The following is a 15,019-nucleotide window of genomic DNA, read 5'->3' as shown; positions in this document are numbered from 1 at the left end:
ACACAGAATGACTAAATTGCCCACCAGGTTCCCATCTCCATTTTGACCTCTATGAATGCAGCTGGTGCAGTCAGCAGCTCTTCCACAGAGAGACGCTGCCGCTGTCACCGCTCACTGACATGGCAATTAAATGTTAATGGGCCCACCGAAAGAAAGCCGAGCTATTTAAATCGGTGCGGAGATGGCACCAGTAGGATTTCAAACTGTCACACACAGAATATGGAGAAGCGGTAATAAAAGCTCCATTATCTCGGTGCGGATCCTGCCTGCGACCAGGCTGATGAGCCGGTACCGTGAGGTAGCAGTCCCGTCTACAGTAACAGTTACACACTTTTATTTCAGGCGCTCAGATGACGCAACAACGCCCCTAAACTCCCTTTGCGTCATCGTTTTCCTCAGTTTCACTGCCTCGCAAGCGCACCGCCCAAGAAAGTTGGCCGGGGGCTGCCGCGGCCTGTGCCGCCCGCACCGCGCGGGCCGCCGAGCACCCCCACCCGCGCCTAACGGTCGCCCGGCGGGGCTAGCTCCGCTCCTCCCGCCGGCGCTCCGCTCCTCGCTCCGGCGAGATGAGAGCTCCCCCTCCCGAGGAGCCGCGGCCTCGCTCCTCCCCGCCGAGCCCCGGCCTCTCGCCCGGGCAGAGCTCTCCGCCGCCCGCGCCCCTCTCAGGGGGTCACCCCGGGCTGAGGGGACGCCGGGGAAGATCGGGCGGGGCGCTGCCGCCTGTCCCGGCAGCGGTGTCTGGCTGCCTCCGCGCTTTCAGGCGGGTATCTGCCGCGGGAGGGGGACCGGCAGCCCGGTTGTTCGCGGGCAGGGCCCGGGGCGGGCGGGGGCCGGTTAAGCCGCGACCTGCTGTAGCTCCCCTGGCCCGCGGGTGCGCGGCGTTCGGGGGCGGGGGCCGGGCGGCGCTGGGCGGCGGCACCGCATGCGCAGGAGGGCAGGTGCCTGCCGGCTGGCGAGGAGCCGGTAGCATCGCGGGCAGCCCGGCGTCCTCATGGTGCTGTGTCAGGGCGGCGAGGCCGGCGCCGCTCCGGCAGCGGGCGGGAAGGAGCCGGAGGTGCCGCTGAGCCGGGAGGACGGTGCGGGTACGGGGCAGCCTTGCCTGTGCCCGGCGCCCGGCATGGAGGCGGCGGGCGCCGAAGAGCGCCGCGTTTGTGGCTGCTGCTCGGGCTTGCCCTGGCCGCGCTGCTGCAAGGCACCTGGTGAGGAGGGGGAAGTCTGGCAAGCGGGGCAGGGGGGGTGCAGCGCCCTCCCGGCTGGGCTACCCGCTCTGGGGGTGACATTGCCGGCGGGGCGGAGGAAGAGGAAGCGGCCCCGAGGGCACCGGGGCTCACCGCAGGCGGCGGCGGGGCGCGGGGCGAGCTCGGGCGGCCGCAGAGGGCGCCCGGCACCTGCGCCGGCCCCGCCGCCGGCTGCCCGCGGGCGGCACGCTGCCGCCTGCCGGCCCTCCCCGGCTGTGCCGGCTCACACCCGCCGCCCGGCCGGCGCCCCTGCGAGCGTGTTCGGCCTCGCCCTCTTCCTCCTCCTTCTCCTCTCTACCGGGCAAGCCGGCCCCTGGTGTAGCGGCCGAGTGAAGCGCCCTCCGTGGCGCCAGCCCTTGTGCCCGTCCGCCGGGCACGGCTCGGGCCGGGCCCCCGCTGCCCCCCGCCCCGGGAGCGGGCAGAGCGCTCGGGGCCGCCCACCGCTCCCTGCCATCCCCCGGGCGGGCGGGCTGCTGCTCGGTCACCTCTGTGAGAGCTTCGGTAGCGGTTATCCTTCGGGAAAACAGTGCTTCCCGTCGTCAAAGTTTTAAAGTAAAACTTGACAGGTTTGGGTAAATCGGGGTGCCTTCTAGCAGTGTGAACTTCTGGTGCTGTAAATACGTTGAGAAGGGGCACGAGTGCTGTTCAACAAGTCCATATACTCGCAACTATGACTTGCTTGGTAATTCTTACCTCGCTTTACTCTGTATGTACTCCTTATTGTGTGCTTCACTTCTTGGTCATTTTGAATTGTTAAAGCCACAAACTTACAGCGAAATACACAACATGTTTCTGTAAATTTAATCTGGCTTTCTTTTAAAACATAAATGCCATCTTAAAATAATTTTTGAAGTTGTTATCTGAAGTACTTTAGCGGTTTTTGAACAACTTAACTGAAAATGTGTTTCTTATTAAGTATGGACTAAAACTGACTTTCCAGCAGAAAATGGATAAAATGGCAGTCTTTGTTAGCTAGTGAGCTGTGGAGAGGCCAGAAGAGATAGCGTACTTCACCAGTGAAATTCACTATAGTGAGGCAAAGCTTGGGAAAAGAAAACAATATTTGAAATCCTGACAAACTTGCATTTATTCACTAAAAATATACTTTTTTATTTTTTGGTAGTCTGTATAGCAAAATGTTAATTGAGTCAATGGCTGAACTTTATGAATCATGCCTAGATCTTGTCTGCATGACCATGATTAGTTCATACAGTGTGTTGTAATCCTGGTGCTTTCCTGAAGTCTGTGAGAGAGCTGTTCTTACAGTGTGAAGAATGGATCATCCTCTTACGGCTTTCCTGAAGGTCTGGGGGAATCGTCTTCTCACTGACCACCTTTATCTTCTTTGCCAGTACTCTTCTGCCTCTACTACTATTCTCAAGATGCATGTATGTGAGAAGTGTGATTTTCTTCACTGTATGCATTTGGCAAGTATAGAAACTGTTTGCAAGAAAGCATGGCATTAAAACAAACAAAAAGAACTTGCACGGAAGATGGTGTGCAGTGGGAGGCATTTGACTAGGACTTAAAACAGGAGTAGAAGATTGTTTGAAAGCCGTATGTGTGGAGATGGCCAGGGAATAAAATTGGAAAACCAAATCTCAAGTCTGTAGCCACTCAGAAAAGAGGACTTGGGTACTACTGGAAACTTTTTTATTTTCAGACTGCTACACTTTTTTAAAAAAGCACGAGTGCTTGAGTATTTTGATGCTGTTGGGTTAGGGTTTGGAGCCTTAATATTTTGTGGGATGGGAATGTTATCTTAACCTAACTTCTCCTTACTACATATTTTGAAACAAGTACTCTTCAGAACTGCAGTTCTTGTTTTTGGTGGAAGAACATGTACCATTTTATTTTTAAAAGGAAAGAAAGCACTTTCTCATTGCACTGAGTACGTGCTTTGGCAATATGAGATGTTGATGGTTTAAATTCTAGTATTACAAGATACTGTTTCTGATAGGCTTGGTATATTGGGTAGCTTACAAAAATTAGTTCCTTCTGGTTTTTCTTTGTTCTTTCAAATCCAAAGCTTAGTTCTGGGTATAAGATCCTTTCAGCTTGCTTTGCTTTAATTTGACTGGTTTTCCATTTCAACACTTCCATTATTTAGAGTGGCTTCATTCTGTGCTAATCAGACAAGTTACCATGCTTGAAATAAAAGTTAATAGTTCTGTTTGTGCTGTGTTCATCCATAAGCCAGCCTGGGTTTGGATTTCCCATTTCAGTTATAGGCCAGTCTAATTCCTCCTGCTTTAATATTAGAGACAATGTTGATTTTGTAGTTCTGTTGCGTGACTGTGGATTAGGACATTACGTAATTCATGAACATTTTTTAAATCCTCTCTGTTTCATAGTTTGTAGATGTCCTGGTCCAGTGTTGGTTGGTGGTAGTTTTTATAGTCACTTTTATGTAAGCAGCTGTTGCTAAACAGAAATATTTCTAGTAGAAACTGTCATTCATTTTCAGGGGTAGTATGGCTGAATTCCTTGAAAAGCAGGCCTTCTGCCTACTTTAAATTCTGGTTGCAGTTGTAAAACCTGGGTCTCTAGAATTGTTGGAGTGAGAACCAATGCTAGACACACTGTCTTAAGTAGTAAGATGCAGTTTTTCAGCTTTGAATGCTGATCTTAAGGAGGATCAAAATGGTTTGTGACAAGTTTTGTTAATTTAAAAAAAACCACACACCCAAACCAAAACAAAAACCCCTCTCAAAACCTTATTTAGTTGCTAAGCAACTCAGAGCAGTGCCCTGCTGATAACGTTTTAGAGGATCCATAAGGCTCACGGGCTCCCACACTAATGTGAGATGAGGCACCCTTTTTTCAAAACACTGCCTCAAGGACATGGAGTTCTGGCTCTTGTCTTAAGAGGGTGTTGTAGAAGAAAAGGTAACTCCCAATGTTTTATGCAGGCAGAAAGAAAAGAGATAGCGAGGTAACATTCCACCCAAGTTTTTAGATGGGTTCTCTTTCCATGGTGTTCACCTCTAGGTTCAGTGGAAAGACTGTTCCTCTTATGCAGCCATGCAATAACAAAAAAGGCTGGTTTCTTTGGAGACGGTGTCGAGGTCAACAGCAGTTCACCCTCTGTTTGCCTTTTTTTTTTTTTTTTTTTAAATAGTTGAGGGTGGAGAAGATGAGTGGGAGGAGGAAGAGTATGTTACTGAAGAGAGCCTGAAGCAATGCGGAAGCTTGAATAGAAACCATTAGACTTGGGAAACTACTTCAGGGAGAGAAAGTCTGATAAATAAGCATAAACTAAGGTCTTCATGGAACTGTGATAGGTATCAGTGCTTTAAGCAGGCTTGTGATGTTTTAAAATTAGTCGCTTAAATGTATATTTGATGTTTATTTGAAGAAAATACTTGGATTCTTACACCAAGATAAAAATGTTATATAAAACTTCTGTAGGTCTAGGTCAAATTTAGGGTGATTTAGCTGCAAAATAAACATGGGATCTAACAAAGGTGAGGTTCTGTACACAATGTTTACATGTGTGTATTTGTGAGAAAGGAAATTAAATTGTTGCTTATGAACCTTAATTAAATTAATAATCAAATGATTTCCAAGGTAGTAAGTTTCAGTATTTCAGAATCTGACCATGGACCATTCTGCAGTCAGTGTATTTATTGGTCCTTGGGCAATCGTCAGAATCATACAACTAGTCCTACAGTGAATTGCCCAAACTAGACTGATGCCTCCAGGAAGTAAAGCCTAATAACTCATGTGGAACTGTGAGAAGTTTTGTATCCAAAATGTTAGGGTTCATCTCTTATCTCCCATTTTAAGAAAAAAAGGAGACCCGTGGTGGTGATTGAAACATATTTTCAAGGTTTGTCTAGTAAATACCTGTAGTATTTGCATTTGTTTCCGTTGCTTCCCCTGTCCTCTACCACAAGAACAGCTCCAAATGTATGGAGCACTGCAGTATGTAGAGCCGCCTGACCTGAGAAATCTTCTAGTAGATCATTATTAACTGGAGTTTATCTATTGCAGGAACAAAGAAGAAAGCTGCGTGTCCAGGACTCGGTCTGTTTTATACTGTACTGTCTGCCTTCCTTTTCTCAGTGGCCTCTTTATTTCTTAAAAAAATAGAAGATGTACATTCAGTGGAAGTGAGTGCGTTTCGATGTGTTTTCCAAATGGCATTTGTTCTTCCTGGTTTAATATACTACAAGTAAGTGTAGCAAATGTTTAAAGTTATTTCTTAAAAAATAGATCTAGAATGATCACTCAAATCAGATTGCAATATTATTTTAATTGAGACTTCAGTTGCATAACTGCATTGTTTTGGATTAGTTGATCGTTTCTTAATGCAATTCAGAAAACTGAAAATCTTTGACTCCCTGAGTTACAGAAGTTTCTGCAGAGATTGTATCAAATGTATTGATATTCCATGAAGTGGTGTTCTTAAAAAATAGAAGGTAATTTGTAGATACTCTTCAGTTATTTTGCAAGCAAAAAATTAAGAGTAAGAAGAACAAGTTCTGGACTCTGAATGTGATTGGGGGTGGTGATGGGAATAAATTGGTCTGTGATCAGGCACTTAAGAATATTTTGATATTTGAGATAAATCACTCGTGTAGAAGGGTGTGTACATTTAAATGTGATTGGATGTTGGTCATGAAATAAGCAAGCCAGTGACATTAATGTGACATTTCTGTTTTTCAGAACAGGGTTTTTGGGACCAAAAGGTAAAAGAATTTTTCTTTTCTTCCGAGGATTCCTTGGCTCCAGTGCAATGATTCTTCTCTACTATGCTTTCCAAGTCATGCCACTAGCAGATGCCACTGTTATAACTTTTAGCAGTCCTGTTTTCACATCGTTGCTGGCATGGATCTTTCTCAAAGAGAAATACAGTATTTGGGATCTTCTGTTTACCCTCTTCGCAATCACTGGAGTGGTTCTTATTGCCAGACCACCGTTTCTGTTTGGGTCAAACGTTACAGGGATTGAAGGAAGTTACACAGATCACCTTAAAGGAACTATAGCAGCAATTACAAGCACAGTATCTGGAGCTTCGACTTTTGTTATACTAAGGAAGGTCGGAAAATCTGTGCATTATTTTTTGTCAATTTGGTATTATGCAGTCATTGGTTTAATTGGATGTGTTATAGCATTGTTTGTTATGAATGAATGGCGTTTACCATACTGTGGTAAAGATAGGGTTCTTCTAATATTAATAGGCTTGTTAGGGTTAGGGGGTCAGATATTTCTCACAAAAGCATTACAGATAGAGAAAGCTGGACCTGTAGCCATAATGAAAACAATGGATGTGGTGTTTGCTTTTATTTTACAAATTCTTTTTCTCAATCATCTACCAACTTGGTGGACTGTGGGTGGCGCCCTTTGTGTAGTAGCTAGTAGTTCTGGAACTGCCATTCGTAAGTGGCGACAAAGCTTGAAAAAAGCTAAACAAAATGAAATCTAACAATACCGACACTAATTCATTATAGAAACAATCAATCTTGAAATATATATACAATATTTATTTTTATTTATTTTAAAGATCTCACTTAAATTGTAGTACCAAGTTATATCCGATGAAGTAAGTTGACTTTTTTTAAAAAAAGCAAAATTGAAGATGTTTTAACAACTGATTAGGTATATGCTCTTCTTACATTTAGGCGTTCAAATATGAGAAATAGAAAGATATTTAAAAGTTGCTTGCTTCCCATCAGAAGTGGACAATAGTTTTTTTGGCTTTTACTTTCCTAAAATTCCTGATTCTCCAGTTCTTGGACCCTTTCTTTATTCTTCTGAGCAGTGGAGATTAGTCTCCCAGGCTTATTTAGTACTATTCTGTGCTTGATTACTAGAGGGATTGCAGTACAAAAGTTAGAAGGGAATGAAGGTTGTAATCCTATAAACATCCAACTCTTATAGAACAGATGAAGCTTGCACATTTACAAGCTTTTTTTTTCCCCTTACAAAACAGATGCCAAAATGGGGATTTATTTTTAATTTGGATTCTAAAAGAACAAAGGCTACTTCATCTTTCCAAGTAATATCAAGTGAAAATTAACTTGTGAAAATTACCTATCAGGTTTGCTTTCTTTTAAAAAGAATTTTAAATGTTTGCACTTGCTTTACAGATACAGTGAAACAACCTCATCCCTTTTTTTAATATGTGATTTTTCTCAAGAAACATGCATTTAGTTGCTGCAGTCTCAGTGATGAGAGACAACAATTAATTGTATACCACTCATAAATTAGCCATTTCTTGTGGTAAGGAATGTTATGCTGTAGCTGCACTTTTCTTTATTCTATGCAAAAGATTATATTTTTTAGGTATTTAATATAGGTTATTTTAAATGCTGCTTATGAACCTTTTGTTTAGATTCTTTTGTACAAAAGTTTTTTTATGAGACCAAGTTTTAAGTCTTCTTGGCCTTCATAAATTTAGGAGGATCTACAATAAAACATTTGCCTAATTTGTAAGAATTCACAAGACTGCAAAGTAATTGCAGTTTCATAGAAAATGCAGGTTGGCCGAGGTCATAGCAGAGATGCTACAGAACAGGTTTGAGGAGAGCTTGGTGAGAGGGTGGAGCTATGTGTACACATCTCATGACATGGAGGCATCCACACTACATCAGTCATGCTTGTGGGCAGCTTCAGCCCCATTTCTGGAGCTGACCCTCTTAAATCTGCACTTCTCTTGCACATCTTCCCACTTCTATAGGCTTTATCTTGATAGCAACAAATACTAAGATAAAAGGCTTATGTTATTGATCTTAGTGTCTTTCATGTTTGCGAAGGAATATATGTTTAGTATCAGGTAGGGGGATTTTCCCAGATCGAGTCTTATGTACTTTTGGGTCTTGTCTCAGTAGTGCTTAAAGAAAATTTTAACTCAGATCTTTATTTGGTCCTTTGTATTGTGAGGTGTTTTTCAGTTATTTACTCTAGTGTTTTTCTAAAGGAGAATACTGTGTTCTGTAGACTTGGCTGGTTTTTTTCAGAATCATTGAAGGGAGCAGGTGTTTTCTTATTTTGATTTATAGATGTCTAGTCATACATCTTTTATTTTGCCAATAAGCATTGCATCCTGGCAGAGCAGATCTAGGGGACTTGAATCCCGAAGGACTGGAATGTGTGTAGTACTTTGGGATGCATCTGGATGTTAGGAGCCAGCTTTGTGCAAGATTCCGTATGTAAACCAGCACCCTGAATCCATATATGTTTATGGACTGGAGCAGATTCCACTTGAGTGGTAGAATCAGTTCCTGCTTATAGCTGCCCATTCTCCGCTTCTCCTGAAGGCTGGAGTTCAGCTACTGCTGACAAGGTCAGGAATAGTATGAAACTGCTTTCTCATCTCTTTAAAGCCCAATGTAACAATAAAATTCCAGTTTGGCATCCATTTCACTTAATACTTCAAATTGTAAACTGGGGTTGTTCTGCTTCTCAGCCATCACGGCCATTGAGCAGCAGCTTTCAGGGGAGGGAAGGAAGGTAGACTGCATTTTTTACTGCTTCAGTTCATGTTTAATATGCATGTGTTTGAATTGACACTTATAAAGGTGTGGTTCCAAAGCAGCTCAGATTGATGTAAACTTGGACTGTCAGCTAGTCCTGGTTCCTCCTGTTGGCTCAGTGCTTGTGCTTATGTGGTTGTGTGGTAAGCTGGCCCTGGGAGCAGATCCAGCCACATAACGTTTTAGTAAGCTTGTTGGAGAGGGCAAAAGCAGAGTAGCCTGAACTTGATGACAGTGTGAAAACATTAGGAAGGGGAATTAGATAATGGTTTAAATTACAGCACAGGAATGCTGCTTTGTCAGTACGGAATAAAAATAATGTGGAAACTTGTATCAAAAAATCTTTAGGTCATATGATTTCAATGAATTTTGTTTACACTCAGTAGAGAAGAACAGACTACTGAAGAAAGGACTATTTTCTTGCCCTTAACATGTAAGTAAGTGCAGAAAATAAGCTGAAGTCAACAACCTAATACAGTGATTGCTACTTTTTCTCTCAAATTTCTTGCAGAAACTCTTCCAATATATTTCCATACCTGTAGTGCCAAAAAACCCAGATGATTATTTTTTTTCTTTGTCCAAACCTATAGGGTTTCCTTATGGGCTCCATCTACGTATTTCTTGCTGCTGTTCCTAAACCTTCCTAAATATTTAAAGTTGTTAAAATAATCATCTAAACAAGATCCTATGTTGGAGAACATTGTATTTTTTTGAACATTATTTTAATTTTGATGCATCTTTTAGAGATTTGTTTAACTGGTGTGAGAATGAAGGACTTGGCTAGAGCTTCTCTAGTCATAAAGCATGACAAGCTAGCTTCTGTAACTAGCTTTTGTAGATGATTTGGGGAATGGAAGACATTTAAGCTTTAAGTTTTTTTTCAACCACCTCAGTTTTTAAATTTTTCTTCTCTCAAATGTAGGTTGAAAGCCTAATTTTAGTTGGAAGCCTTGAAGAGAATGAAATTATACAAAAGTATGGATACCCTAAAATGTTGGGATTTTAAATGGAAAATATTTCTGACAGTTCCTGTTAAGATGGTCAATTTTTTTTTCTTCCAGAGCTTAACAGTTTGAGAATCTGAAACGAAACTGACTAAACCTTGATTCTTTCAGATTCTGATTTTTCCTTTTTTTCTTTCCTTTTTTTTTTCTTTCCTTGGATAGAGTTTTACTTTTGAAGTCTTTTTTAGCGCTTTAAGTTTTAATACAGCAAGTTTCTCAGGGTCAAATACTATTTTTCTGAGCTTTGAGTCAGAAATATTAAAGTTCATCGCCTGTAGTGTCCTGTTGTGATCTTTAGAGTATTTTTAAGTTCGATAAATGTACTTTTCTAATAGGAATTCCTTTGTAATATGATGAAATATTGTTGCATTGCAGTTGCTATGCTATAATGTTAAATTTCTCTTGAATTTCAACATATTAATTCAATATACAGGTTTCAGTGGGTCCTGAATAGAGTAATAATTAATTATGGGTTGTTTTGCACATAAACACAGGGTAAAAAGATTTAGTTGTTACTGATGTGTCACAAGCACATTTCTTATGTTCTTTACTATGCAAAACACTGTAATCATCTGTTGTCTTCAGTGGGACTTTATAGCCTTAAAGCCTTATGTATCTGACTCTTCTATATAAAACTGATGGCTGAAAAAGCTATGTACTGTCACTGTGCCGTAGCCAATTTCTTTCAGGTTAAGTTGGTTGTCATAGAATCATAGAATCATTCAGGTTGAAGCTCTAAAAGCTCTCTACATACATCTACACTACAAATTTGACAAGTTCATTGTGTAGACAAGGGCAGTCTACGTAAGTAAAATGGATTTCCTGCATTTGTCTAACACCAGGCATGAAGTAACCTCAGCGTTAACAGCATTGGTGAAATACCTGAAACTAGTCTCTTTCCCAATTCCAAAAAGTGTTCTAAGGTGGCTCTTCCTGTAGTTGATAATGACAAGATGGGTAATACTACCCTTCATCATCATTTAGTATAAACCCTTCCCCCCCTGCAGTATTTTCTCTTCCTTGAGCTTTTGTTCAAGAGCTAGCTGTTAGAAGAAAGTTTATTTCTAGAGAGGCAGCCTCTTAAAAAGTTATTTCCTTGCTAGCTAGCAGCAGTTAACTGGGAAGAGTCTGTTTTCTAACCACGGCAGAGTCATCTGTGGCATCAGTCCTACGAGGGTAGTAGAAGCATGATCTCTGTCCCTGCATGGATTCAGAGTTGGCAATGCTGACAGCAGATGTGCAACACTGACTTCAGCAGGACGTTGCAGTTAACAACAGAATGTTTTTGTGGTCGTAACTGCCTGTCCATCCAAAGAAAAGTTGTGGCTTTATGTTCCTGCAGATGCAGGTAACTTCAGGGTGGAACATACATAGACTTCTATGGTGATAACGCTTCTGTATATCAGAATGAGTGGTTTCCTATATTATGTGAGTTATTGTTTGACAAAAAGGGGGTAAAAATACCCTCAGCATTAATGAAAGGATTTTTATGATGTCCTATATATTGTTAAATATATGTTGAATGATATGTTTTGTAGAAGTTATTGGCTTTGTTATGTAGTGGTATATTTTTATAGACAATTCTTATATATTGAAATATTAAGAATATTTTCATAAGAGATTTATATTCATCATTGCTAATAAAATGAACCTGAAGAATTAATCTCTGGTTTTGCATTGATTTAATAGAACATAGTTGAATGTAGTGATTGTAAAAGCTTTATGAAAGAACTGTTAATCAAACAGTCCCTGTTAAATATGAACATATGCCTCTATTAGCATGCTGTGTTACTTTTTATGCCTTGCAACAAGCTAGAGATAAAAAGAAGCTCCATCAGCTTCCATATAGCGATTTCTTAACTGGAAACACTGTGGCACTGACTGGTCAGTAAAGTTAATTTTCAATTTGGTTTTGTGTGGTTTTTGATTATTTTTTTGTTTTATTTCTATACGTCATCATTTGAATTCAGGTCTTGTCCTTTCTGTCACTGATACTTAATTCACCCCAGTGCTTCCCATTATCTAGTCTTTCAGTAATTAAATTAGCTTTTCACCAAAGGGGAAAAAGCAGAAAAAAACCCCTGATTATCTCATTTGCAAAACCACCACCATTGCTAAATACTACAAAAAGATTGTAGTAATTTTTTTATTATCCATATAACAGTGCTTTGTCCTGCAGTGCTGTCTGGATTTGTAAGAGCAGAAGATAACAAGGTGGACAAGGGTATTAGCCTACTTGAGAGCTTTGTGCATGTAGTGAATCTTTATTTCTGGGTGTGACTTGATTTAGCATTGTAGAGGGGAAAAATAGATGAGGGAAGATGAGTTACATAGTGGGGAATTACTAGCAGTGTTAGCCTGTCTATCCAGCGCACTCTTCTTCACCCTTACATGCTCAAAAAAAAAATAATCTTACTGTAGGATGATTTGACACCATCTGTTTCTCAGGCTCTAAAGTAAAGGAAAAAGCAAAGTACTTCCAAGAGAGCTTACTGTGCCAGGCATAGGCAGGAGAAAACTAATTGTGAAAGAATTTTGTGGAGAAACCTTGCAACTTTCTCTTGGCAGTTCTGTAGGTTCTTTGGAACAACTACAGATATATAGAATTTTAAGCTTTAAGGGAATGGGGAAAGAGCTTTTTGGATAGTGTTAAAATCTTCCTTATTTACAAACGGATAGTGACATAACATGAAGAGATGAGGGCTATTACTAAATATTAAGACTTTTGAAACAAAATTCTAGAATTATGTCTACCCACTACAAAAAAAAAAAAGGAAAAGGGATCAAAGAATTTCAGAAGGAAAAAGCATTCCCATTATTACTTGGAAAACAAACTTCACTAAAGTTGCAAAATACTTAGGGTATAACTCGCACTTCTCATTATTGACTTGATAAAGTATTCTTACAATCCTGAGCATGGGAAGCAGTGCGTGAGATACGATATGCAGCTGAACCATTTAAATCAGTTTCAGTTGATTCTTTTGATTCTTCAATTAGCTTTGTATTGAACTTTATTTTCTGATGTTACTGAATGCAGTTCCTACATTTTTCCTTTCAAGTAGCAATAAATCCTGGACAGGATAACAAGAAACTACTTTGTCATCTGAGCTTATGTACTGAGCAAAGGGAAAATGAGTGATTTGAGTTCTTGCCCTGCTGGTATAAAGTGATTCTGGGGTCTGTTTGAAAGAGGTGGAAAGAAAACCCCTGTTTTCTGGTCAGCGAGTATGAAGTTCTTTAATTTTTACTCTGTACTGTGACTGTTCTGTCAGTAGGTGGGGCTATCTTTCTAAATTTACTTTAATATGTAAGATTAAATCCTGTTAAAAATCCAAATCCATAGTTTTAGGCAATTAAAGTATTAATACAGTGTGATGTACACAATGTAAATATCTAAATTTAAATAGGAGTCCAAATGCTATTGTGGCACTTAAATGATAATACAGAATGCTGCTCAGCAACCCCCTGAATAATCTGTCAAACCCTTCTCTGATGTTTTAAACTGCATCTTGCACCCCCTCTCAGAGCAAAACATTCTAGAGGGTACAGGGCAACTTTAGCAGTTCTCTCTCTGAAATTCTGTAATCTCTGTGTTGCCCCAAAGCTCTCAGTTGAGAAAGCAAGGGGAGAGTGGGCCTGCTGCCATCATGTGAACGTCAGTGAATTGGGAAGGGATGTTGTGATGAAATTAGACATTAGTAATTATGTTGTTAGATACGATACAGTCTGTATATCTAGCATATGTCCTAAGCATTCTTTAAAAAAACCCAAAAAACCCAAACCAAAAAAAGGGGATAACAAATCATTCTTGCTATTAAATTCTTTGGGGTAATTTGTGATGAGTTAGGATTAATTTAGGCTAATAGTTCTAATTTTGCACAGAAATAGAGCATACCCTATCTGAGCAGTTGATCGGCATGTTGTAACTGATGTCCCCTGTTTTTCTTCTGTTTGGGGGATTTACAAAAATATTTTCTGTTCCACTCTGATTTTTATTTTGGGGCTGGGGTGAGACCCCTACATAGTTCTTGAGCAGGTTCTTGGTGCAGGTGCTGAGGCAGGGAGGCCCTATGCATCTTCTAGCACCACATCCCCAGGGTCCTACTGTCAAATATTTCCAATGCCAGGGTTTCCCAGTAACTCTGGGAAAGTAACTCTTCAGTCAGACCAGCCTTTTAAATGGAGAAGTCGTGCAAGCTCTTGAGCATAGATGCACCATGGTTGAAGCCTGGTAGAGTTGAGAACAGTTGGCAACAGTTGTTCCAACTTCACCTTAATTTAAGGGAGGGAAATATTAGAAAGTGAGGAGGTAATACATTTAAGTGCTACAGCAAACTAGAAAAAATACTTGTCAACTTGTTTTCCATTGGAAGGTTGGCTGGAGGATTTTTTTCCTGGTGTTAGCTGGCACTGGTAGATGGTGTTCTATTTGATAGGATGTACTGGAGAGTTTTGGGGAAGCTAAATGTTAAAGGAGAGAAAAGCCTTTTTAGTATTACTTGGAAAGGCTATGTGGCAAATCCCTTTTATTTCATATAAAGTCCACCATGAATCAGATAATATTTACTTTCTACTTTCCCATTCGTAACTTAATTCATAAAACAAACATTCCTTTATGTTACCATAAAAACTGTTCAGTCACTATTGAATTTTGGTGAGGAAGTGAAGGAAAAAGCTGTATGCTTTTAAAAAGTTATCCTGATTGTGGTGTTTTTTTCACTTTACCAGAAATATTTCATACCAACCAATGCCTTGTAATAGATGTGAGTTCAATTTTATTAAACATCATCTTTATATAATATGAATAAGGCTCTATGTTCTACTATTTCTAGTAACATACGTAGGAAGTCCATATGAAAACACTTGGCTGACGTTCTTTACTCTTGCTATATGCAAAACATTTTCTTCATTATTAAAAAAGAAGCGCAATAAAGAAATACTACAATCTGAAATCTCCTATAGGAGGACTACAAATAGCAAGGTAGCCTCTTCTACCCCAGAAGCCTAGTTTGGTCATGTCATTCATCTCACTATTCTGCTTTACTTGCCAGAACCACATAGCTGTATTTCCCTGAAGTTTGTTAGTTCTTAATCTGTAATAAAGGTGGCTAATTTCAATTTATGATGTCATCAGCAGTTAGGCTATGTTGTATTTTCAGAGAATGAACGTGTGAAAAAAAAATACTTTTTTTAAGCTATGCAAACTGTAAAATTTACAGATTAACCGTATTTCCTGCATCAGAAGAACTTGTAAATTTTAATGTGTCTATCATAAATCATCTCGACCCAGCTTTAG

At 40.5% G+C, this 15,019-nt stretch overlaps 1 protein-coding gene across 1 annotated transcript; it reads left to right on the top strand.

Moving 5' to 3' along the window:
• Nucleotides 1-952: 952 nt before the first annotated feature.
• Nucleotides 953-11,632, top strand: SLC35G1 (solute carrier family 35 member G1). The gene is made up of 3 exons (XM_074874934.1): nucleotides 953-1,199; nucleotides 5,235-5,415; nucleotides 5,910-11,632. Exons 1-3 carry the CDS (start codon nucleotides 992-994, stop codon nucleotides 6,667-6,669), a joined length of 1,149 nt encoding a protein of 382 aa, XP_074731035.1. The 5' UTR covers nucleotides 953-991; the 3' UTR covers nucleotides 6,670-11,632.
• The last annotated feature ends 3,387 nt before the right edge of the window (nucleotides 11,633-15,019 follow it).

The sequence above is a fragment of the Strix uralensis genome, chromosome 7, assembly GCF_047716275.1.
Source record: "Strix uralensis isolate ZFMK-TIS-50842 chromosome 7, bStrUra1, whole genome shotgun sequence".
Lineage (NCBI taxonomy): Eukaryota > Metazoa > Chordata > Aves > Strigiformes > Strigidae > Strix > Strix uralensis.
The sequence above is the reverse complement of the archived record's forward strand: the minus strand, read 5'-3'. Positions and strand labels throughout refer to the sequence as shown.

Excerpts from the sequence above, each read along its gene's own strand:
- SLC35G1 (XM_074874934.1), top strand. The coding sequence starts at position 992 with ATGGTGCTGTGTCAGGGCGGCGAGGCCGGCGCCGCTCCGGCAGCGGGC. Across the intron at positions 1,200-5,234 it reads GCGCTGCTGCAAGGCACCTG|GAACAAAGAAGAAAGCTGCG; the intron begins GTGAGGAGGGGG and ends TATCTATTGCAG. Across the intron at positions 5,416-5,909 it reads CCTGGTTTAATATACTACAA|AACAGGGTTTTTGGGACCAA; the intron begins GTAAGTGTAGCA and ends TCTGTTTTTCAG.